The sequence below is a fragment of the Haemaphysalis longicornis genome, unplaced genomic scaffold (genome assembly GCF_048455015.1).
Source record: "Haemaphysalis longicornis isolate Haplotype H1 unplaced genomic scaffold, Haemaphysalis longicornis Haplotype H1 scaffold_67, whole genome shotgun sequence".
NCBI lineage: Eukaryota > Metazoa > Arthropoda > Arachnida > Ixodida > Ixodidae > Haemaphysalis > Haemaphysalis longicornis.
This window is the reverse complement of record NW_027526419.1, coordinates 722845-748369: the sequence shown is the minus strand read 5'-3', so window position 1 is coordinate 748369 and position 25525 is coordinate 722845. Positions and strand designations below refer to the sequence as shown.

Below are 25525 nucleotides of genomic sequence, written 5' to 3'. Positions count from 1 at the left end.
CTTCGAGGGTTGTACAAGTTGGGGCGTTTTTGAAGTGGACAATGGTGTCTACAGATCGGGTAGGGCTATGGAGGGCGATAGCACCATCTCTAGAAGTGGAGTCAAAACTGGCGTCCGTGAGGTAGATTGTCGCACCGTTCTGTTTAAGCCAGTTAATGCGCCTGTTCAATGCTTTGTGCGTTGTTGCCTACGGAGCAAGTTGTTAGCAGGGTGCATGTGGCGAGGAATACACTCAATTACTAAGTTTGGGAAGGAAGACCAGAGAGGAGGTTAGGGTGAGATTGGGGGAAGCCTGTCTGTTCGGTAGTTCAAGAGGGTGAGAATCGTCCGACCTGAAGCAGAGAGCTTTAAGCGCTCGAGTTGGGCCGGAGCGGATCGCACCGCGATGAACTGTATGCTGCGGGCAGTAACACAAGACATGCCGTATGTCTTCTCTCACAGAGCACACAGCACAATGGCGAGTCCGCCCAGCCTATTTTAAAAATAAAACTACCAGTGAAGGCAATGTTCAGGCGTAGTCGGTGAAGGACGCCTTCTGTGTGCTTTTGTAGGCCTCGCGGAAGCTGGAATTTGCACTGAGGGTCCTGCCAAGTTGGCAACTGCAGTTTCCATTCCAGTGCATTCACGGCAGTACTTCCGTCTTGTCTGGAATACGGGATTCCAATAGACAAAGGCAGATTGTGCGCCTCGTTCGCTGCTGCGTCAGAGACGACGTTCCTCTGGATGCCGGAATGACCTGAAAGCCATTGAAGCGAGATGCAGTGCATGTCTCGTAGCCCAGGTGTGTGCAATGCTTGTAGATCACGGACAAGTGGCTGCAGCAGTGGGATGGCCTCATTAGTGTTTGTAGGGCAGGCCGCGAGTGAGTAATGATCACCTATTGCTGAGCGGGCGCGGGACTATTGGTGATGTGAAGGAGTGCTGCCCTAATAGCAGCTAATTCAGTGAAGGTGGACGACGTCTTGTGACTGAGTTTCTCTTTCACAGTTAGTCCCACCGACGGAATCCGCACTCCAATAGCTGATGAGTCAGACCTCACCGACCCGTCTGTATACACGTGAACGTGGCCAAGATAACGCGAGCTGATATGCTTCAGCGTGAAGTATCGCAAGGCTGGATCAGGCAGAGATGATTTCTTGCCCATACCTGGTACGCTCAGGCATATTGAGGCTTTGTGATTGCATTCATCACAACATACTTTTATCGAAACTTGATAGGTATGGTTTCCGCGGTTGCGTTCACTCTTTACTCGCCTCTTACTTAGCCAATCGTACACAGTATGTTTGCATTGACACCCACAAATCATCTGTTAAGCGTATAATAGCTGGCGTCCCACAGGGTAGTATATTAGGACCCTTGTTGTTTAATTTATATATTAATGATATTTTAAGCGTATGTCAACAAGCGAAGTGCATTTTGTATGCCGATGATATGACCATACTTTTTCGTTGGACTCGTCAGACCAGATCGGAAGGAAAACTAACGCTGTCTTGCAGTCTGTTCAATGCTGGTCAATTACTAATCGATTAAAAATAAACGCGAATAGGTCTAAAGCTATACTGTTTCGACCCAGAAATAAACAAATCATTGTTCCACAGTATGTTAAATTTGGTTCTGACTCAATAGAAATTGTGGAATGCCTGAAGGTATTAGGAGTGTATTTCAGTAGTCACCTTACTTGGGATGACCACGTTAATTCTGTAATTATAAAATTGTCTCGCATTGCAGGAATCCTTAGCAAACATCGTCATTTAATTCCGCGTAAGTTACTGCTTTATAAATCTTTGTTTGAATCTTGTTTAAATTACGCTCACCTAGTTTGGGGAACTACTACACTTGCTAATAAAAAGAAACTTCATGTACTGCAAAAAAAATCCTTACCCCCCATTTGGAATCTCAGCTTCTCGGCCCACACCGGTCCTTTATTCCAGAAATACTGCATTACCAAAATTTTCGATCTTTATAATGCAAGATTAGCTCTTAGCTTTAAGAAAGAACTAGCGAAAAATTGCAAAAGTTTATCTGAGCTGGCCTGCCTTTGCCCTAATTCGCCTGTGTACACTTGCAGAAACACTGAACGATGGCACGTGCCCACCTTTCGTACATCATACGGTCTGCAAACTTTATCTAATACTTTACCGCGCTTACTGAACAAACTGGAAGCACGCAATATAGATATGACGCGTAGTTCCAAAAAGGAAGTGTGTAGATTGATAGCGTCATTCTGGTAATGTTTCTTTTTTTTTCTTTACGTCGCCAATATTGTTATCGCCAAGCTAGCACCTATCAATGCTGCCTTGCAAAACACTTCGTTGCGGGCCTTCCTTTAATTCTTTCTCTTCTTTGCTACTCCAATTTTTCGGGCCTTCAATAATTAGCATTACTGTTTTTCCTATGTGTAACGTTTTAATGCATTATACATCTCACTGTGGGTAATGCCCTGATTGGTGTAACCATTTTTCTTGAAGTGCTTATTCCTGTTCTGTTGTATGCAGTAGCTCATATGTATACTTCTTTATCACGTTTTGTTTACCGGTGCATTTTTTTGTCAACTGACACTATTTGCATGTTGTATGTTTCAGTATGTGCCTCGTCGATTTTCTTTTTCTTGTGTGTCTTTTTTTCTCAGCAAAAATATGATTTTCCTGTAGCGTTCTCATGTTTTTCGAATACAATATCGTTTCTTTGTTTAGTTGTTAGCGTGCATATATATATATATATATATATATATATATATATATATATATATATTACTTTGCATATCTTTGTTATCGCAATAGAATTGCGTTACTTTGGTATGTTTTGTGTTTATTACTGTAAAAGCTGTACAGCATGCATTTTTGCCGTCTGCTGCTGACGTTTGAATTGGGCTGACGGGCTCGTCAAGCTGCTTCTATGCAGCATTTATCGTCAGCCTTCGATGTAAATAACGATAAATTGAAATAAAAGATACCTCACCTCATATATCCCATTGTGCAACTTTCCATGGTGGAAATGCAGGCTTGATTGGGCGTTCGAAGTTGGACGGTAGGAGGTTACGTACATGAGGGGTAGACACCTGTGCTAGAGGATGGTCAGCACACCGGGTTACGTGACGGAGGCTGGCGCGAAGGAACCCTTGAGCTTGGAGTGTCTTGACTGGCATGCACCTTGCTTCGCAGAGAGATCCATTCGTGAATGTGCACCTTGGAAGGCCCAGGCAGATGTGCAGAACTTGAGTCTGTGCACACCCTAGCGCTCTATAGTTTGTCTTAGACAAACCAGTCATCGCTGGGAGGCTGTACCGCAGAAGGCCAAGAAATAGTGCCTTATAGAGTCGTAATATTGTAGACACTGAGCAGCCCCATGTTTTTCCTGTCAGCATCCGGAAAATGGGCATAAATGAGTGCAGGCGTTCTATGAAGTGACAAATATGGTGGGCCCAAGATAGTGATCGACCTAATGTTACTCGAGGAATTTATGGGTATGAACGTACTGTATTTATGTGTTATTTATGACCAGAGGATAGCGGGATACATCCCGCCTCGTAAAGGCAACTGCGGCACACTTTTCAGGTAAAATTAGCAATCCGCAGGTACTAAGGTACTTTTGAATTGCGAGAAGAGCTGTCTGAAGTTTGGATCGTATACTTCTCCGGTTTTTGCCAGAAGCGCCGACACAAATATCGTCAGCGTAGAGAGATATGTTGACACCTTGGGGTAGTACTTTCGTGATGCGGAGAGGCAGATTCTAAACAGGGCAGGACTTAGAACTCCGCCTTAAGGGACGCCCTTTGTGATCTGATGCCGCCTTGTGTCGCCTTCATTGGTGGTCATATAGACATACCGATTCTGCAAGTAGTCACAGAGCTAAGTGTACATCCGCCCTTGTAGCCCTACGAACGTCATTTCCCTTCGAATAGCTTCATGAGCAACGCTGTCAAAAGCCACCTTGATGTCTAGGAAGACAGCTACTGTGATATTTTTTGCAGCCTTTTGCCGATGAATATCCCTCACCAGAGCAATAACGTTGTCGATGCTACTTCTTCCTTATCTGAACCCTGACATCTCTGGGGGATACACTTCTCGGTCCTGAAGGTCCAAGACGCGTCGATGCAGCACCATTTTCTCCATTACCTTCCCTATGCAGCTTAGTAAAGCAATAGGCCGGTAAGAGTTGATGTCAGTCGGCGGTTTTCCTGGTTGGAGGGCCGCTACTGGGCGATCAACTTTCAAGCTTGCTTCCACGCGGCCTGCAGTGTCTGCCACGGCTTGTTGTAGAAGGTAAGCAGTCGCCGGAGGGCGTTACTGCCGAGGTGCCGCAAAGCTAAATATGTAGCGCCATCGGCACCTGGCGAAGAAGGCAGGTTAACGGACGCTAACGCTGTGATTAGCTCGTGCACAGTGAATAATTTATCCATAAGCGTAGCTTTCGTTGTGGAGAGCGAATCAGTCAGGACCTCTGAAATAACTGCAGAGTTCCGGGGAGCTGTGACCTTGGCTCAAAATTCTTCAGCTACGTCCAGTTCACTGACGCCACGCTGGAGAGCTATGATAGGAATGAATGAGCTTGACTCGGTGTTGCTCTCAGGCTGCGGAAAACTTGCGAAATGCGAGTCAACGGCTTGCGGGAATCAAGCTTGGAACAACATTCTCCCCGGCGCTGTCTTGCGAGCTTATTCAAGTACTTCTGAATGCGCTTCTGGGCATGCCTTGAAGCTCGAATGTCATCTGCTGATAGCCTTTTTCTCGCACGGCACTCTGCTCTCTCGCGAATAGCGCGAAGGTGTTCATACTCTCCGCCCACTGTTACCCACGCATTTGGCACCAAGCTCGGCCGTGTTCGCTGTGACTGGGCCCTGGCAATAGCTTCCGCTAGCTCTTCATTCGTAGACAATGCGTCAGCATTATCTTCCAGCATGTCTCGGAAGGTCGTTCAGTTTACAGTCGACAGTGGCCGCTTGATGGTACCGCCTCGGACTCCATCAATCATGGTGTACTTTGGGATGTGGTCGCTGCGAAGCTTTCGATGTCTGGATACCAGGATATGACAGGCAGCAGAGAAGTGGGCACCATAGTCACATCCAATACGCTTGAAGTGATGCCCCGAAAGAACGTGGGACAAACACTGTTGAGCACTGCTAGTCCAGCTTGGCTGGCCACATCGAGCAGACGGTTTCCCCTTGGTGTCGTCTTAACACTGCCCCAAGCAGGATCATGCGCGTTGAAATCCCCTGTAAGCAAGTGCGGCGGCGGTGTAGCGTCCCAGAGGGCTTGCAGGGGCTTAACTTTGAACTTTGCCTTAGGTGCAATGTATCTAGTGATTATAGTGAAAGTCACGTGATTGTGCTTCACCGTAGCCCTGGCATACTCATTCGAGTCATCTCTCCACATTCTGCACAAGAAACGTCAAGTCATAAGGAATTGCAAGGAGCACTCTGCTGTTTTCTGAGCTCGTCAAAGACCGATACACAGAGTATCCCGAAAGACGGACATCCCGACGCCGTCTGAATTCCGAAATCGCGATGACTGTGAAACTGTGCTTACTGATGAGTTGCCTAAAATTAGACAACTGGGATGATAGTCCGCAGGCATTCCACTGGAACACTGTTGCCTGGTTCCGAAGAGTTTGCATCGGCACCGTCATAGCACTCCAGAAGACGTTACAGCCAGTTTAGGAGGAATTGGGTGATGGTGTCAAGTAAAGCAAGAATAGCACGAGTCACAGGAGACGCGAAAGGTGCCAGAACTGACCGAACGGCATCAATGAGGAAGATTATTGGTGCACCAGAGTTCGTGGATGGTTGCACGCTCTGCCGGCTCATGCCGCCTTGGCTGGCACATGTCCATGCGCGCTGCCGTGGGGCAGCTAGAGCGGTAGGAGGGGTAGGAGCTTGAGGACCTTGATCAGGCATCTGCGGTGGTAGCAGCGGGAACTCAGAGAAGTCAAAATCGGTGTTCTGACTCTGCCTCTCTTCTGTCGTTCTTTTGGTGTAGCGACGCGTGGAGTATTTATTGGATGAGAACACCGCCTTCGCTGTCTTGTAATCTACTTTGTTTTGGCTCTTGTACTTGTAGATTCTTTTCTCTTCTCAAAACAATGTCTGCGTATCTGCTCGCCGCTAACTTGGCCTCCTACGACACCGGCTCAGATACTCTCTTTGGCATGGCTAAATTTTAAGTTACAACACGTTAGTTATTTCTAGATTAGAATTTGCTTTGGAGCCATCTACAGAAAATACTAACAAACGAACAAATGAAAAACTTGCTGTTCATTTTACATTCAAGCGTTACAGCAAGCGTGATTCGCCTATTGAACCAATGAACACTAATGGAATAACCTCCTTAGAAAATCCGAGAAAGCTTACTAGGGTCAAATTTGTATTCCAACTTTGTCATCGGGTTTTAAAACTTGACTCCTGTACCGGCCTGCAGCCCTGCACCACTACACCCACGCGACATCACAATTCCTGTAGGATAAGTCCCGTTTTTGCACAAACTTATCAAAAGAATATTCATTTTTCCCAATAATTATAGCAGATTGGAACGCCATTGGAAGGCGCAGACAAGAATGGTATGCTGTAGTTAGGTCCCTCAAAGTTCAGTGTATTGCAAGGAAGCGACAATAAGCTTTTTTTACTGCGTCAGAAAAGCGGCGGCTCATCGCAAAACTCAGATCGGCCGAAATAATGACAATGAACCTGTACACCGTGATTCGTAGCAAGCATGCCACCCACGCGTACCTGGCACACATTTCATTGTTCTTTCTTATATAGAAAGCTTCCATAAAAAGCTTCAATTATCTCCCGATGAAATAACGATGAAATGTGTGCCAGCCACGCGTCGGTGGCATTACATAAAAAGGAATTTCTTTTCCTATCAAATGCATTAACTTAACTGTTTGGTGGGTTGTTTCTTGAATGTGAACATTGTAATCTTGTGTTTATCGAATCGTAATCCTGTAGCCTTTGTAATCTTGTGTTTATCAAACCGCACTTTCGGGGGGTTAACCTGGGCACGTGTTCATTCTGAGTATACATTTGTGTTTATGCGTAATAAAATCAGTTGCGACTTAGCGCCGTCGTCTTCTCTGCTGTCGTCCCGTTTCAAGCACTGCTTAACGATGTATCAACACCAACTAGCCCAACTGTCGGTTTTACTGTTTTCGTCATGCCCTCGTGGCGTGTTTGTCTTGAAGCAAAATGTCTAATGTCTCTCTTTGTTGAAGGATAACTCCGGATGTCTATGGCGCAGGGGATGGAGCGCGGTCGGCCGCTGCAAATCTTGCGCCCAAAGGATGACGGCACCTTCGAGATGGATAAAGAGGCACTAAGAGGCACTCTCCTTGCCCCACATGTGAGAGACAAGCCGGTGGCGATAGTCTCCGTAGCAGGCGCCTTCCGCAAGGGCAAGTCCTTCCTGCTCGGCTTCTTCCTCCGCTACATGCGTAGTGCGGACAAAGAAAGCTGGCTTGGTGATGTCGATGCTCCGCTGAGCGGCTTCAAGGGGAGAGGAGGCTGCGATGGCGACACCAAAGGCATCTGGGTCTGGAGTGAAGCGTTCCTGGTAAGGCGGCGACTTTGTTACACAGGCGCAGCTGTAGCGCTGCAAATGCGCAGGTTGAAACGCCTCATGGAGAGCAGGTAGCTGTCCTCCTCATGGATACTCAGGGAACTTTCGACTGCGAATCCACGACGAAGGATTGCGCCACCATCTTCGCGCTGAGCACCATGATAAGCTCAGTACAAGTGTACAACTTGTCCCAGAATATCCAGGAGGACGACCTGCAATACCTTCAGTATTTTGCGGACTACGGGCAGATTGCTCTGAAGGCGAGTATATGCTCCATTGCGAGTATTTTCGCTGCAGCAGCAGCGAAATGTTGGCCGGTCTTCTCTCTACGTTTTGCCACACTTTCGCAGGAACAGCAAGACACCCCAGCCAAACCCTTCCAAAAACTGCTCTTTTTGGTGCGGGACTGGAGTTACCCGTATGATTTGAACTACGGTGACCAAGGAGGGAAATTACTGCTTCAAAAGCGCTTGGACATCACCCCAAAAATGCCGAAACAGCTGAGCGCGTTGCGGCAGCACATCAGATTCTGTTTTTCAGATATTGATTGCTTCCTATTGCCCCATCCAGGCGAAAAGGTATGCTGTGTTAGATCCTCATGAGTAAATCCCTTTACACCATCATTGGATAATGCGGTGCACCCTTTTGTCAATATAATTCAGTGAAAACCATAGAGGAATGTTTACGATGCAATTTTTTTAGATAAGGGTGGTGCTCATGAAGGGGAATACACGCCTTGAAGACAGCGGCTACAATGACAAGCATCTGCCAGTACTTCAATCGCTGACATCATAATAACGCCTACTTTTTCTGTACCTTTCAGGTGGCGACGGAAAAATATTTTGATGGGCGACTGTCTGGCATCGCGGAAACGTTTAAACAGCACTTGAAACAGCTGGTTCCTTCCATCCTAGCACCTGACAAGCTCATAGTGAAAGAGATCCATGGGAGAAAGGTCTCTTGCAAACAGCTGCTGGAATACTTCAAGGTAAGCTGCCGAGATTCCTTATCGCACGTATTACTGTTTAAGTGTTCTTCCAGGCATATGTGGACATATTCAGTAGTGGCGTGCTGCCGCCTCCCATGTTCACACTGGAGGTAAGCGAACATTGCTTCACATTGCACTCTGGAACAAAATCGCTTTTCTTGTGGTGCAGGCGTCCGCGAGGGTGTGCAACCATCATGCGAAGAAAGAAGCCAAAGAATTATATAAGTCTGCAATGGAGAAAGTGAGAAAAGAAAGAGGTCAGAGGCGAGATGTGTCGTCTTTGGTAACAACTATTTTTTTTAATGCAGCGCTGCAATCTCGACGGGCGTTGGTGGGAGCCCAGAAAATTGCAAGAATACCATGATCAACAGAAGCAGTCCGCATTGAAGTTATTCTTGAAAAGCACTAAATGGGGCGGACGCTTCTACTCCAATGTGTGCCAACAGGAGCTGAACGATGTAAGTATCCTACCCCTTAATATTTTCCAAGACGAACGCCAAGGATAAAGAGGCTCCAAATCACCAATTTGGAGAACAGTGCCATATGATATTTTATAAACTATAACAAGTAATTGAAAAGCTTCAAAAATTTTATTTCTTGCGAAGGCTGTTTCAATCGGGCCATGCGACAGAATTTTGTTAAAACTTATTCCAAACGCGTCTCTTTTTTTCAGCATGGGTTGAGCTTTGCGATTGCTCGTTGAATAATACAACATAATACCATGACCCCAAGGAACAGAAATGGCAATCAGAAATGGCAATTTCTGACGTCCTTTAAGAAATTTAGGTACGCACTGTATTGGTGTTCAAGGCTGAAAAGTATATCCTCACGTCAACTAACACGCGTATCTTTCATAGCAGAGTTTTTTTCGTAGTAAAGATTAAGCAAGATTGGCTTAAACTGACCTCCGCCGGCCGAAGGACACTTTAGGCTGAACAAAAACAGCCAGTGCAAACAGCTCACAATGACCGAGTACCCAGAGGCATGATTGCGTCTTCCTTGCGTCTTCCCAGTGCACCGACGAGTTGTGGACTAGAGGTACGGTCTGTATGACGAGGCGTAACATAAATCTGTCCAGTTGCGTGCGAATTCAACTGGACGCCGTCATTGCTGCTACATGCGACGCTTTCCAAGCCCACGCGGTGTTGTGTAAACTGGAGTAACCTATTGTTGACCAGGTTTCGTGCCCCACGCAATGCATTATTTGAAAATGAATTTTCGACCCATCAGAAATCCAATACTCTAAAAAGGGCACTCCAAACGGAACAGACACCCGAGTGGTATTTTTATACAATGGCAATTGTACTACTGTACCGACGCTTCTAAATTTAAAGCCCTTCTTCCCACAGCTAACCCCTACCGCATGCCCTACTCGCAATAATTTCGTGCATTCCCTGTAGCTCCCGTAATCAGGTTCTATCTAACTGAAGAACATTGTTTCACCTAATTATTTGCCACAAAGAAACAAAAATGGCCTACACCTGCGTCGCAAGATGGAAGTTGTCAAACGGTTCTGATAAATTAGCAACCTCTAAATAAAATAGATTTATGGCACACGTGACCTTCCAGCAAGGTCATAGTAACATAGTAACAGCAATGTAGTCTAGACATTGATTAACTACTATTTTGCGCCAAAGACATATAACGAAAGTAGAATAGACATACGTATATCTATTGGTTATGTACCACTACAATACCCACGAAATATAACACTAAGGCAACATCCCATAATCGTAATAAAGTATTGTGTTGGCTCGATGCTACGTGTTTTTACGTTCTCGGGGCAAAAGATTTTTGACGTCGGGTCAACGTTCCATATACATAACCTTGATCAAAGCGGGATGTCTCCTCGATGTCCGCAACGTCCATTCCTGACCTCTCCGTGATATGTAGGGTGTGCAATACAGTTTGCTTAGAACTTCCAGTTTCATACATATTCCGCGTAGTGCTCGACAACAAAAAATCCCGAGCAATCTCCACTAACGCAAATCCTGGAGAGGGGCGAAGCATACAGTGTATGAGTGCATCTCCACGAAGCGAATCATGACGAGTGGGCGAAGCACTGGGGATCGTTCTTACCGTAAATCACCCGTGAGAGTGCTTACTGCTGCTATAACGATTCCCAATCTAATCCAATCCAATACAATACAATTAAATTTAATCCAATACAATCAATTTTAATCCAATCTAATACAATTTAATCCAATGCAAATCTAATTCAATCCAATCCAATGCAATCCAGTGCTTCCCGCGCATGCGCAGCATAGCTCTCTAGTAGCACTCTCTCGCTCTCTGTCTCTCTCTCTAACTTTTTGTGAACCTTTCGTTCATAGCTGTTTCGATCTACACGGTGCTGTGCGTCTCTCTCTCTCTCTCTCTCTCTCTCTCTCTCTCTCTCTCTCTCTCTCTCTCTCTCTCTCTACCCTTTTGTGACCCTTTTATTTTGTTCTTGTTAACAGGCATTTTGTTCACAAATGTTTCTATTTACTCGGTGCTGTGCCATGAGCACGGACGCAGGACGCCGGACAGACAAGCCTCGGCCTTAAAGATGCTTCGCCCCTAAAATCCCGGGCAATCTCCACTTACGTAAATCCTGGAGAGGGGCGAAGCATACAGTGTATGAGTGTATCCTTGGCGCCTTGGAGTTTTTGACAACGGAGATGGGGGGTAGTATTATGCAGGTTTGGTTTAAAAGTCTCATGTCTTTGAAGCACGAATCTTTCCAGCGCGAGGCGTAAACGAGTGTCCCGGTATTTTAGGGGGCGAAGCACCTTAAGGCCGAGGCTTGTCTGTCCGGCGTCCGGCGTCCATGCTCACGGTACAGCACCATGTAAATCGAAACATCTGTGAACAAAAGGTTCACAAAAGGTTAACAAGAACAAAATAAAGGTTCACAAAAGGTTAGAAAGTGAGAGAGAGAGAGAGAGAGAGAGAGAGAGAGAGAGAGAGAGAGACGCACAGAATCATGTAAATCGTAACATCAGTGAACAGAAGGTTCAGAAAAGGTTAACAATAACAAATGAAAGGCTCACAAAAGGTTAGAGCGCGCGAGAGAGAGACACGCACAGAACGGTGTAAATCAAAACATCTGTGACCAAAAGGTTCTCAAAAGGTTAACAGGAACAAAATAAAAGGTTCACAAAAGGTTAGAGAGTGAGAGTGCTCCTGGAGAGCCATGCTGCGCATGCGCGAGGAGCATTGGATTGGATTGAATTGATTTGGATATGGATTGAATTGAATTTAATTGAATTCGATTGGATTGAATTAAATTGAATTTTATTGGATTGGATTGGATTGGAAATCATTTTAGCAGCAGTAAGCACTCTCACGGGTGCTTTACGGTAAGAACGATCCCAGTGCTTCGCCCACTCGCATTATCCACTTCATTGAGATGCACTCACACACTATGCTTCGCCCCTCTCCAGGGTTTACGTTATCGGAGATTGCGCGGGATTTTTTTAGTACGCGTTATAAAGTGCTCCAGCACAAGGCCTAAACGAGTGTCCCTGTTTTTTTTAGCACGAGTTACGTTTTAGCGCTAGGCGTAAACAAGTTTCCCGGCGTTTTAGTACCGTGACTACGCGAGACGCCGATTACGATGACGACGACAGGAGGTGCCAACTCTCACTCGCGTTACCGGTGCTGATGGTGTGGCGGGCCTTATATGCAGCCGCGATGGTGTTGTAGTACAGTCGAGTCCATTTATAACGATACCGTTTATAACAATATATCGGATATAACGATGAACAGCTATGGCACAGTCAACTTTTGTATTCTATCTAGGATAAAATAAACCGCTTATTACAATGCTCCGGTGCCACAATATCGGATATAACGATTGAATCCGGTTATATTGTGCACCAAAAGTGTTACAGTGATGACTCTAATGACGCGGTTGCGCAGCCTACTCAGGTAGTGTCTTCGTTGGAGGCCCAATGCGTGACACAGTCTCTGGGGGCTTTGTTTCCGCCAAGGACATTTACCTCAACTAGGTGAAGCACCTATAGATGCTCTTGGAAGAAAAGATTTGCCCTACCTTCACACGCGGCAAACAATGGTGACCTACTGTGGCTTCTTTTCCACAAATTAGTAGTAGTAAGACCTTGCTGGCGTGCGAATAAAATGTTTTGAGCTGTGTTCCGTCTTTTTATTTCGCAACCCGCTTATAACAGTTATCGGTTATAACGATGGGATTCCCTTGACACTTGGATATTGTTATAAGTAGACTAGACTGTATTCCCGCTGTGTGGACGCCGCTTACTGACTTATTCAACAGCAACTTTGCAACGCGCAGTGGACATAGAAATATGACTTTGCCTATCAGCGTTACAAACCCTTCGTTATGTTCCCAAAGTAGCTTTTATCGATGAACCGTCCGTCCACTTGCGCAAAATAACCGTATTTGTACTTGAGCCGCAAACGTCCGGTGCATTTCGAGTTTCATGCCCAGATAAATATCCTCTTCTGCGGAATTTTAAGGTACAACATGTGTAACTGACTTCCATTTTTACGGGTTTGTGCAGGAAATCGACAAGTCGTTCAACCGGTTTGTCGAATGCAACGACGGGAAGGCAAGGATTCGAACTACGGTTATGTTGTCGGGGATGGCGACACTCAGTATCATCTCAATGGCAGGCCTTGGTGGTGTGGGGCTGGTTGGCGGCGCAGTTGCCTGCTTGGGGGTGGCTGGTGCAAGCACTGCTGCCGCCGCCGTGAGGAATAACGTCCCTTCAAGGGGCCATTGGAGGAAAATCTTCACCTTCATGGACACACCAGTAAACTATGTATGGGACAGCGTAAGTATTTTGTCTGTTTTGGCAAGCTTCATTTGCGAAACAACTGGATGTGCTGAATTTGAGGTATTGCACTTTCGTTAAAACATGTACCCCGCTATCGAAATACTTCGTGATCGCATGGCCACACCTATCAAAATCACTTCCACTTTCTTGTTACGACAAGGACGGGTGTGGTAATAGGGACTGAAGTTCCTGAAAGTGTGTATATTCCGCCTATTTTTGTATGCGTAGGTTCATATTAGCGGAGACAGCTTTTCTGTGCACACACCCACACGCGCTCGCACGCACACCTCTCCCTGCAATCATCTTAATAACCTTCATCCGAATCCCCTCTTCTATTTTCAGGAACTCTCAAATACGCTGTTTGCCTGTTCACATTTACTCTTGCGCACTACATATTCTTCTTCATACCCATTAGCTTTCATCTTACTTTGAGCACGTGAGCGCGTCATAGATCAGTGCGAGAGCTTGCATATACTTGAAGAATACTTCGTACCTCTCCTTCAAGGTCAGTAGTGCTCCAAAGTGTCTCATTTTCTCTATGGGCTTGGGTAGGCACTTCTGCCGAAACAAGCAGCTGCAGCTCGTTGCTTTGGCGCCTCCGCAACTGTACTCTTATGCGCGTGCCTTGTGCGTCGGGATGGCTGACCACGGCATTCGAAGCACCCAGCTGTCATGTTTATTGGGTGGAAACCTTATATGCCTCGTTGTTAAAGGAACGGACCACCGATTTCTGTCGCGCGTATGTTCTCTATCCCAAATGAAAGCCAGCGTTTTATATGGCCTGGTAACCAGAAGCAATTTATAAACAAATTGGCGGAAATCATTTTAACTTGACACCAAACTCTCCGAAATCGCAAGGGTGGCGTTTCGTAGCGTAGAAATTTGACACTACAATATGTGTCCCGGCCTCGTGACCTGGAAACCTAGCACCTACTGCAACTGCTGAAACGTTTATTCACGTATGGAAAACCTTTCAACACAAGGAGTTGTGTAAGTTGAAATTCTATATGTATTTTTAAACGTTATTTTGAAAATTTTCGAGACACGCCACCCGCCGCAGCTGGGTTGCTCTCAGTGTGGCTAACTGAGCCTCCGTGCCCATAAACAACGGCAGCGTTCAGTGAACAGACCCAGTGAAGGAGCTTTGTCGATTCTGCCTGAGTCAGGGGCGTTTGTTCGGCCAAAATATTTGATTCCAGCTTCCAAATACGCCAACGGCAGCTTAAAAAAAAAACGTCGCGCCCGGGGAGAATCGAACTTCCCACCACCACAACCCGAAGCCAGATTCTACCTATCGTCTATCCCAACAGATGGCACTTTCGTGCTAAATAGACTTAAATAGACTAGTGAATTACAAAAAACCCATAAAGGAATAAGAAAGCTCGAGATTCACACTTTTTTCAGCTGGGGACAAGTTTTTATAATTGCTTTTCGTCTCGCATACAGACGAATTATGTTGCCGTGCTACTGTACGTCATGGTTGCCAGCATTATTTTTGGGGGGACACAAACGGCTCGTAAACCTAACAATTTCGATTTTAGAAGTTCTAGGGCGTTATCAGCAAAACTGTTTCCCGTTAAGGTGCTGTAAAAGATTCCCTTTCATTTGGGATAGAGAACATATACTCTACAAAAATCGGTTGTCGGTCCGTTTAAGTTTTCCATGAACGCCTCTGACCGAAAACCGCTCGTCACAACCCATCGTGTGCGAAATTTTCGGAACGCTTCCAGCGAGTTACAGCAGTTGAAGTGGAAGGGAGGAGAAGTCCGGATTTGTGGATGCATTGAAGTGAATGAATAAAAATCGATGTATAGTTAGGTGAATTAAAGGGGTTAATTGGCGAATTAGGGTAAATGAAATATATCGAAGTGAATAAATCCATTTATGATGGGTGCTAAGCACTAAAAGGGTGTTACATATGAGAAAGTATTACCCGAATTAAGAGTGGGGGAAGAGGAATCAAAGTGCATTGACAGGTGTAATAGTGAATGATAGTGAAGCAGATGGAAGAAATTTGCAGAAGTAAACCTGAATGAAGGTGAATTTCAGGTAATTAGGAAGGGAAACAAAGCAATTTAAGGAGAATCAGTTTGAATTAGGAGGGATCAAAACCATTCAGAAGGAATAAGAGGAAATCAAAGTGAATGACAGAGCAATCTGTGGCACATCAAAGCGAAGTAAGGCAAATCAAATTAAATGCAAGAAATGAGGAAGAATGACAGGGATTTAAATCACATAATTTAATAAATTAGGAAATATAAAAACGTAACAAATTCAATAAATTTTTGTTTGGGGTAGGGTCACGGATCACAGGAGAATACTTAGATGAAGTGAATTGGATGAGTAAGGGAATAATGTTTATCACGTAATATTTTGGTGGATGACGGACAGATTTAAGTGGATGAACACTGGATTTTATGTCGATTACTAAGACTTGCAAGGGGCGAATAAGAGAGCTGCGCCAAGTAGTCATGGCGACTAATGAAATAGCGTTACGGGCGGAATTACTATAATTACAGCGAAAAATGCGGATGACAATCTAATTTGTGAGGAAGCAGATAGGAGGGTCGCCAGTAAAGGAGTCAAGCTACAAAAAAAGATAAGACGACGGCAAATGGGACTGCGGCAAAATAGACCATGAACAAATGTAAATCATAGACTTGTGTCTAATGCATGACCACTTGTGTTTTGTCTTCAAGTCGCTTGGTAACAGACTGAGAGTTCCCGCAAATGTGGCTGATTAACATCAGACACCCTGTGCATTTTGCTTCGTTTTCGTCTATCACATCCCTAGCGGACAATCAGGGATTGTTATTCGATCACCCTTAAGCGTCTTGTGCGCAGGCGCCCGCAGACATGGTTACGCTGACCAGCGACTACTTCGTCCTCTTCGAGATGACCGCTTCAATGCTGCAGGCAATGCCGGTAAAGGTGTCGATGTGGTGACATGTAAGGCGAAAATCATGCACCTCTCCGTCAAATCGCGACGATGGTTGAACGCGAAGCTTTGTCGTGACGGATACTTTGGTTGTCGTCTATATTTTCCAAACCGTTTCGATCATCTCAAAGGGGAGAAATTGGATCGACGCCGGCGTCATAACGCGGAGCACCCTGGTGCGAATCCGCCCGCGGAAAGGGTTTTTTCATTCTCTTCGGTGTTTTTGCGGTAAAGGCGCCATCAGTGGGAACACTAAACCTTCCTCTTAAAAGCCAACTTCAGCTGAAAAGCAATGAAATACGTTCGAGGAATTACGTTTGAGTTGCCTGGAAACCAAGCAACAATTTGAATGCTTCGGAAGTTCCCTAACGGTGACTTTCAGTGGACAAAAGTCCAGTTAGACGGATTTTAGCGTCACATCACAGTGGTACTAAACTGTAGCTGCGCAGCGTAGACCGGAAAGTGCTTCGTAGAAAAACTACGCTAAGAAAGTTTTGTTGGAGGTATTGGCCAGAAAAGCCACTGAGAACAAAGTGTCATGCCAGGCAGGAGAGAAATATAACAGGCGTTCATTACATGCATAACGAATCACGTAAGCTAGCTTAGGCGGATGAATAATCTGATGCCCAACTATAAGGATATAGACGGTGTGTTTAAATATATTAGGATTAAGTGGCCCAAGGTGGTTGTAAAAAAATGGCAGCATCTCCACTCCGTGGATGATGGCGAGGGTGTCGAGAACGGGGACTTGAAATTACATCCAGGTTGCGCCCCCAGTGACATCCCATTTGCTCCCTGACCGTCATTCGATTTAAGCCGTGGGTTGTTCCTTGATTATTCCTTAATTAAAATTTGCAACTCACGGCTCAAATCGAATTTCGCTTGATTTCCGCTTGATGGTGGTGTGTGTACGGATTGACGCGGACGGACATTGGGAGGTCCTAAGGTACTCCGCACCGTTACAGGCGAGGGAGTAAGCCGTTTGACTCTCAGGTACCAGCTCATGGTCGTAGCCCGATGCGTAAGGCGACTGACGTTAACTCTGTCTTGTCTACCGTACACAGGCTCGAATCCTAGCGATGCATGTGTTTTTTTTTTTTTTCGATTGTAAATGCTATTCGCAAGGACCCGGACGGACATTGTGCGGTCCTAAGGTTCTCCGCACCTAAAAACCGTTGTTTTAAAGTAGATAGGTGAACCAAGCGTTTGAAATACATGATAGGAACCCCCAGTCCAACTGAGTTGGTGTTTCGCCAGATGTTATGCGTCCCAGGAAACAAAATTTCGGAGAAACAAATCTACGGTTATGCGATTGGCAGCATTGTGACGTACTCGATGCGAGGTTATACGGATTTCTAAAATAAAAGCATGGAAATATTTTAATGGGGCGCTTTCTTTAGTAGAACGGTGTGGTGTGGGAAGTTTGAAAACACCTGTCTATCCCTTTGAGGGCCGACTTTTTTCGTCAAATGCGACCCTCCAGGGTCATTTTTTATTGCTGATTTAAATTCTTCGGATGAATAAATTTCGAAAAAAAAATTCTCGTAATTTTTTAGGGTGACCATACGGTGACAGAAAATCGTTTGTGTTGTTACATTAATGTGGTTTATTCATGAGTAACACAAGAAAAATTCTAAATAAAAACTACACAGTAACAAGACGTCACCTTTTGAGTGAATCGAAATCAGATAGACATCAGTTCCGCGGGCGCAGAAAACGGGAAGCGCCCGGAGGACGATATCAAAACCAGCCGCTGCGCCCGCGCGCGCGCGCGGCCGCATGCGCGAGCGATAGACGACGCACCACCCATAAAAAATACAAAAAAGAGAAAACAGCCCCATCAGTTTCGCAGGGGCCCTTGGTCTCTGGCAAGCGCAAGAAGCGAGAGGCGCCTGATGGGCGTAAGGGGCCTTAGGTGGGCGATAACCAGCGCGCCGTCTCGTTACCGGATGCGCAAGCGATAGCTGGCGTGCCCCTGAAGTAAATCATAAGAAAATAAAAAGAAGAGCCGTCGGCGCAAGAAAATAATTTGACGTATTTCCGCAGTGTGGAAGCACATGCCAAGCAAGAGAAGTTGGCGAAAAAGCGATGACGTACATGTACGTTATTGACAATTTTGAAGGTGTTTGCAGAGGACGTACATGTAGGTCTGTGATCCTAAAGGGTTAGATACACAGGAAGTTATGGGATTTACTTTGCAACTAGCCGTTTTAAGCTTCATTACCCCGTTTTGCATATTTAGTATTGGCCGGATATAATTTCACCGACGATCACATTATAGGCTCATTATTGCATCACCACCAAAAAATTTCAGTGGTGCAGATAGCCCTGCACTAGTACCTATTTACTAGGGATATGGACTCGTGTATATTGAAAAAAAAAAGTTTTGTGTGTGACACCAGAGTGTACGGCTGTGGCCTGGCCCCAAATATGCATTTGGGGTCTGTTATGAGGCTAATCCTAATACACGGATGTAAACGTCATGCTTTGATGTTGCACGTTACACATATGAACTGCGACTAATAAATAAACACACGCCGAAAAGAATGAACGCGACGTAGTCGCTCACATGCCAACCCAGCACAATAAACACAAAAAGTGAAATTCAGTGCCCTCCCACACCGTGAAGGGAGATGACCAGCAAACCTGTGATGCGTGATGTTAGAGTTGTGTTAGGGGCTAATTTTCATAAAATTTGTTTTGGAATAGTTTCGATGAAACAACAATTACAGCTGCTTTCTGTAACCATACTCCCCCGCAGCTGGTCATGTATTAGCAGAAAGCAGACAGCCATTCTGTAACGCTCACAACGTCACTGGCAACTACGACAAGTAAATGAAAGTCTGCGTAATGGAGGAGCCATCTTAGCAGCTAAATGTCACTTAATTTTTGGGGGACACTTTTGATCACAGAAGAGTTAAAGCCGTTTTCTATAACAATACCCCCTCGTAGAAGGCCATACTTGACTGTGCAACCACAGTGCGGAGAAACTAACTTACAAAGACCAAGATTTTACAAAGCGCCGTAAAGTCATCTTCAACTGTCAGCCCGTATGTTTTGTTGGAGCAATATAAGGCGTAATATCAAAATATAAAGGCGTTAGAAGCTTTTTAAGACAAAGCTATGCAAATCTTGTCGAGTGGTATCGCCGTCGCAGTAAATTTGACTTTCATTTGACCGAAGCTGCGCCGTATCTTTGGCAATGCATTACGTCATTCACCAGGCCGAGCTCCGCCGACGGCAGCGTTCGCTAGCCGCTGCCACTGCCACTGTCGCCTTGGTGCATGCACACTCCGCAGCCGGTTCGCGCCAGACCACATAACTCGCCGTGTGCATGCCAGCTTGGCCATGGATATGAACGAGGCCGGACCGTCTTCTCTAAGCGCTGCGCGGGAGCTGGAGTGTTTTAATCATCATCGGCAAGCAGCGCCTGACCACCCGCACATATGGTTCGGCCAGCCATACGCCAGAGGCGGGACCACATCAGCAGATTTAGGCAGGCTTTAGATGAATACTATGATAATAAGAGGTAGATCAAATGTTAACCAAGTGAAACCAATACTTAACCAGGCTAAGGCAAGCTTCCGCTTTGCATATCCAGGGTTAGCTCAGTCAAGCAGCAGCCATTGTTTTAATTTTAATGAACTATTTCAATACCGCGAACCGGTTTTCCGCCGCGGAGAAACCTGCTTTAGAGATAGAGCGTGACACGACACCAAAAGAGACTGTCGGAAGGGCCACCTCGAGGACAGCTCCGTTGTTAAAAACAAATCAAGAAGAGAATGAGCACGACACAGCCACTCACATGCCTTTTAAAGTGGGAAAGTCACATTTCGGTTGCGCGGGGGTTGCTGTCTGTTGCTCCTTTTGATTGTTCAATGGCCCCAGCGTTTCGCTGCTGTCGTTCATTATGCATAATTTTTTGCCGCCTACTCGGCCACTCACTTTCTTCGCACTCCATTTAACACTAAGTATCAGCGCGTACATAAGGCGGCGTGCGGAGACTCAACAACCCGAGCAACAATGCCATTTCGGTTGCCTCCATTTGCCAACGTCACCCTGAGCACGTGCAACGGCACCTGTGCCAAAAACGAGTTGCCACCGACACCACTTCAGCTTGACGCGATAGTCCGAGCGGGTTGAGGAGTGGCTGTTGCTGCAATACGTCCCTCCCTTGCACTCGCGCTGAACTTCCATCCCGCGCTGAACTTCCACCCTCTGCTATGCAGCCACTTAGTGTGCCGAAGGACGGCGTTAAATTTTTGCCGACAAAACCTTTCTACTGATAACGCAACAATAGCTTGCCTTTTACAGGAACCATAACTTGCTCACCTCACCTAAGGTGAACGGCCACACAGTGTAGAAAAACTGCACGCTAAAAGAATACTTCAAATATGCAGTGAAAGTCAAATGGGTCGGTTTTTATGTAATTTTCTGTTATTCCTCGTTGCGAGGCTAGCGGCAATGATTCAATGTCTCCAGGAAAACAGCCAGTTCCAAGCTGCAAAGAAATTCTTTTTTGCAGATAGCCCACCTCCGGCGGGGAGGTCGGGCTCCAGATCTGGACGTCAAGGCAACTGATGATGAGGAGAAGCAACCCCTTTTGGCAAAGCAAAAAGGCAGCAAGAATGACTGACTAAGAAGCGCTATGTTACCAACGGTCACCGTGGTGGCTCCAAAGGCCCATCCCCAAGTGCTTGTATGCCATAAGAGAAAAGTTCTTCTTTCGGGTGCTCACGCCTCTCTTGTAATGCAGAGTAGTTTCGTTGAAGTGTTGTAGGTTGGGTCCGGTGTTCGCACGGGCAGGTTTTAACACAAATCCCCAGCTGGAAACCGGAAGAGTGGTATGCGAATCGAATCGAAATAAACACTGTAACAAAAACCAGCACCGCCGATAACTCGCGTTCGCGCTATGTACGAAGACTGTCTACAGTTCAAAAATGCGTTAAATTGCATTTAAACTAGATATTACATTGATCCCCAGGTGATCAGAATTAATTCGGAGCCCTCCACTACGGCGGGACTCATTGCCTGTGTAGTGTCGGCGCGTTAAACGACACCATCAAATCAATCAGATAATACATTGATACTCCAATGGTATGAAGTCTGATTTCTTGCCGTTACACTTTTCCTTCAAAAAGCTATCAATTCGGACTCAGTAGGTGTATTCACTACTACTACAAGTCATCTTTCTGAACGCCCTACGCAACATTTTTGTACCTACTTCCCTCTGTGAAGCTTTGAGCCTGGGTGTATAAGCAATGTAGGTGTAAAAATAAATGAACAAACTTGCAGTGATTAGTTGCTCAATGAATCGCGAAATTATATTCTAAAGGGCCTGGCCTGCTTGAGGAAAAAGTAGGAAAGCCTTATGTTTAATGTTCACATTCCGTTAGAGTTTCAAGCTGCATGAACCATTGTAAGATGTGTTCGATTTTGTACCAACCTGCGGGATAGCGTGGTTTTGTTACAATTCACTGGACACGAAGGATGGTGAGCTGCGTTCGAGGAGCGGCTTCGGTTGAACCCCTGGCCGGGCCGGGGGTAATAGGTGTGTAGTTCTTGCGAACCAGCAGGAGCACACCAGATCCTCTCACCAAGTGGGTAAGGGGGTTCTAGATTGTGCGATATGGCTAACATTCATAGATCTTTTCTCCTCTGTGCCTGTCTGTTTTTGTAGGATTTGTGTACGTGAGAGACACAGCCCTACTGAAAAGTTGCGTATATACGGAATTATGAGAATACGGAGTTTATACGGAATGTTCCGCTTCCAAGCGTAATGAATGTCGATATTGGATCCACAAACACGGGAATTATATGAGTTCGCACAATATGAACGCTTGGCACAGTTTTGGTGTTTTTATCTTCAATAATAAGCAAAATCACGCTCCGTATGGTTTCCGTATACTCCGTATATACGGAATTCATACGGGCAATGATTTCGCGGTTCTAATGATCATACAGACTTAAAACATGTGTCAAATGTTTTAAATAGCCATGCACAGTTTCATTTTCACTTGCTTCTCAAAAATCTTTTTTGTTTTGTGGCGGCTTTGTGTCATGCTACGAATGTACTCGGCATTCCCATAATTCCGTATATACGGAACGTTTCAGGAGGGAGAGAGAGAGAGAGAGAGAGATAAAACAGAGAGGAGTAGAGAGCTAGGGCTATCTCTACCGCTTTAGTCAGCCTGGACATCTTGGCTCGTGGCAGTTTCTTCGGCCATTTGTGCATCTCGTGGCTGCATTAGGATATCGCAGCTGCGCAGCAGGGCTTCTTAGTGCTCAGATGTGTGATGTCTATACGCCTCGAGCGCGGCCTGTAGGGGCGCCACTGAAATCCCCCTAGCGGCCCGTTTCGAAAGCAGGCGCGGGAGTCCCCGGCCCGCTCCCGCCTGTCGCCGTTGCTTTTGGGGCTCGTTCAAGACAGCGATTTACCGTTTGTCCGCGTTCGAAATACCGAATAACGTGGAGCAGACACTCTGTTTGCAAGCGTGGTATGTTCACGAGAGTATAAACGTTGACGACGCGATCTTAGTGAGATCTATATGAGCGCCGGGCGTGCGTCCCTGGCCGGCGTCCTGAAGCCAGCATTTGCATGCAGCTTATTATAATTCTGCTGCCCTGTAATTTAGTGACAGTGTCTCCGTAAGCAGTGTTTCCTCCGATGGTCATGTTGCGGCCATACACACTATCATGTAAATCGACTTTGTGCACTTACAAAATCCAGCGGAGCACTCATACCTGACAGCACGCAAGTTACGCCTGCCAATGTCGCATATCAGATATTGATCAGTACCATGACAAGCCAATGCGGCATAAATTTCACAAACATCGTACCAAAGAAGTACGATGGATAATGCAAAATTACACTCCGGAGTCAGCACGCGACGACAAATTTAATGCTGGGTCGTCTTGTCCCGAGATGAGCGCTCGCAAAGATTCACGTGTTACATTTATCCTCCACGAGAAGCGCGAAGATGGGCTTATAGAGTAATCCGCGTCCGTGACCAAACTCTTCTTCGAAACATCGTCATATGAGTCATGACACAGGGAGACTGCAGAATCTAGCATAAACCGAAATCAGAGACCCTTATCAGATACGACACTCATCCAACGAGCCCGTGTGTACGAGATTTCGGCGCACGTTAAGGATCTCCAGGTGGTCAAAATTAATCCGGAGCCCTCCACTACGGCGTGCCTCATCGTCTCCGTTGCGTCGGCGCGTTAAACCCTGCAATCAATCAATCAACTCTTCCAACGACACCTCGTATCGCTTGTGAACTGCCTAGCCTGTATTCTTCAAAAAATGAGTCCGCCGAGTGATCAGCCGTTTTTCAAGGCGAAAAACAAAAGAAAAGTGAACACGCAGCTTGTGTGTGTGATTACTAAAACGTTCATTCGTTGATTTCGCTCCGCATTAGTGAACAACGATAGTTGAGCGTCCTCCTCCTCATCCCCCCCCCCCCATATCTTGCGAAATACCAGTGCCATTCGCATCTAGTTGGTCTGGTGAATAGTATACCTTGCTCAAACAAACATCTTTAGCATTTCAGAAGCTGCACTCGGTTTTTTTTTTCATTCCCGTACGACTATTCTATTTATTCCTTACTTGCAGACCATTCATTTTCCCGTGGTTTCATTAACATATACCTTGGTTCTTATCATAAGGCATGAGTGGGCACATATCTGACAATGCACAGCCTTTGAGTGTACTTAACATTTTCGCGTGGCTTATATTCCCATAAAAGGCAAAAGTTTTTGTCAGCTATTGGGTTATCACGTCCCCGAAACATATTTTTCTACGACGTACATATTCGAAGCAAAGCCGCATTTGTTGTCTGCGCTGCAAAACGAACCAACCCCTTACAGTGAGAATATCAGGTCTAAACGAGGCGACAATAAATAGAATTCACTTGTGCTGACGGGTTCGAAGGTGACAGCGGTGATATGCTGCTGCCATCGCCGACGCCCGTAAGAGCGGCCAAGAAGCGCGCAGAAACGCCTCCCCGGGTAGCTCTTGTTGGCGCTGGAGCGCTCTTCCAAGACGCAGCTATTTTTTTTTAAAGTGCCCTAAACGTTCAGTTAGCTTACAGACGTCACAAAAACAAGTTGTTTAGAGCGCAGAAAGGCAAAGGGAATCGAAAGGAACCAAAACACTGCATGACCACCTATCAGCCACGCAGCGCTAATCCCGCAAACGCCGCGGAGAAGCGGCGGCAGGCGGCGCAGCGATCGCGAATCTCGAGGCCTATACGGAGTAGGGCGTCTTGTTCTGTCGTTTCTGTTGGCATTTCCACGTAATGTACATGAGGTCTGTGCGGTGGCTGCGGTTTTTTTTCACTCATTCGGGAAGATTTCTGGATGGAAGCGACTATAGGCCACCGGGTTAAGGTATGTTATTCGTTTTGTAGTTGCCTACATGCCTTGGCTTATGCAGCGTTCACTTTGCTGTTGGAAGCTAGGAAGTTGCGCCTGGTATGTTTAATCTCGGTACAAGTCCGTTATCTCTGTATATGTGTACAAACTTCTGTGAGTGCTCTGTTGCCGCTGCGGGTGGATTTATTGCTGCTCGGGTGACGATCTCGCACCCAGCTGTGTGGGTCTGTTTATTGACGTGTAACCCTACGTGTGCAGGAGAGTCCAGACTAGTTTAGTTGTCCTGTAGTTTGGTGCTCGTTGCTGTTGAAGTATTCTTCCGGCGACTTGTAATATCCGTCCTTTGCTGTAGCTACGTATGGCGGCTTTGGAGTCGCTGAATATGTATCTGGCTCCATGTATTGGGCTACATCGATTTGATGCCTGTTCTGCAGAAGTAGCATTTTTGGGAGTATTGTCGCTGAGGAAAGGGTTTGTCCCGTGTGGTCCACTACCACCACGGCGATGGCGTTGTTGTGTACGTGTGTTACCTGGGAAATAAAGCACTTGGTAATCAGGCCTTGTTCCCTATTCTTTGTTTGTCAACTTTAGCGCCGTAGTGTGTTCCGCAGAAAAAGCGTAGCCCCATAAAATATACGACTCATTCTTTTTCACAGCGGAGCTGCTTAGGCTGTAACTGCTCCGCCGCGGCAGCCGAGCAAGCTCGCGCCGCCGGAGCAGTGCACCGTGTGACTGCAGATAGGATCCCGAGCCGCGAGCCACGAGGGACGACTCACGCGGCCGGCAGTTGAAGTTGATGATGATGATGATGATGATGATGATAAAACTTTATTTTGCCCAAACTGGGGGAGGGAAGGTGACGAAAGGGAGC

At 46.1% G+C, this 25525-nt stretch overlaps 1 protein-coding gene across 2 annotated transcripts in view; it reads left to right on the top strand.

The window, feature by feature from the left end:
- The window catches only part of LOC144144242 (atlastin-2-like), a 33019-nt gene extending 7808 nt beyond the window's left edge, over nucleotides 1-25211 (top strand). Inside the window, exons 2-11 of one of the 2 annotated variants that reach the window (XM_077675610.1) lie at nucleotides 7233-7544; nucleotides 7598-7810; nucleotides 7901-8128; nucleotides 8374-8538; nucleotides 8592-8648; nucleotides 8708-8779; nucleotides 8847-8996; nucleotides 13062-13334; nucleotides 20801-22573; nucleotides 24525-25211. In XM_077675610.1, coding sequence (XP_077531736.1) covers nucleotides 7236-7544; nucleotides 7598-7810; nucleotides 7901-8128; nucleotides 8374-8538; nucleotides 8592-8648; nucleotides 8708-8779; nucleotides 8847-8996; nucleotides 13062-13334; nucleotides 20801-20911 — 1578 coding nt within the window. In that variant the 5' untranslated portion in view covers nucleotides 7233-7235 and the 3' untranslated portion in view covers nucleotides 20912-22573; nucleotides 24525-25211. Of the gene's footprint in view, nucleotides 1-6775; nucleotides 7545-7597; nucleotides 7811-7900; nucleotides 8129-8373; nucleotides 8539-8591; nucleotides 8649-8707; nucleotides 8780-8846; nucleotides 8997-13061; nucleotides 13335-20800; nucleotides 22574-24524 lie in introns of those variants that run through there. The other variant, XM_077675609.1, reaches the window with a different exon arrangement.
- Nucleotides 25212-25525: the final 314 nt, after the last annotated feature.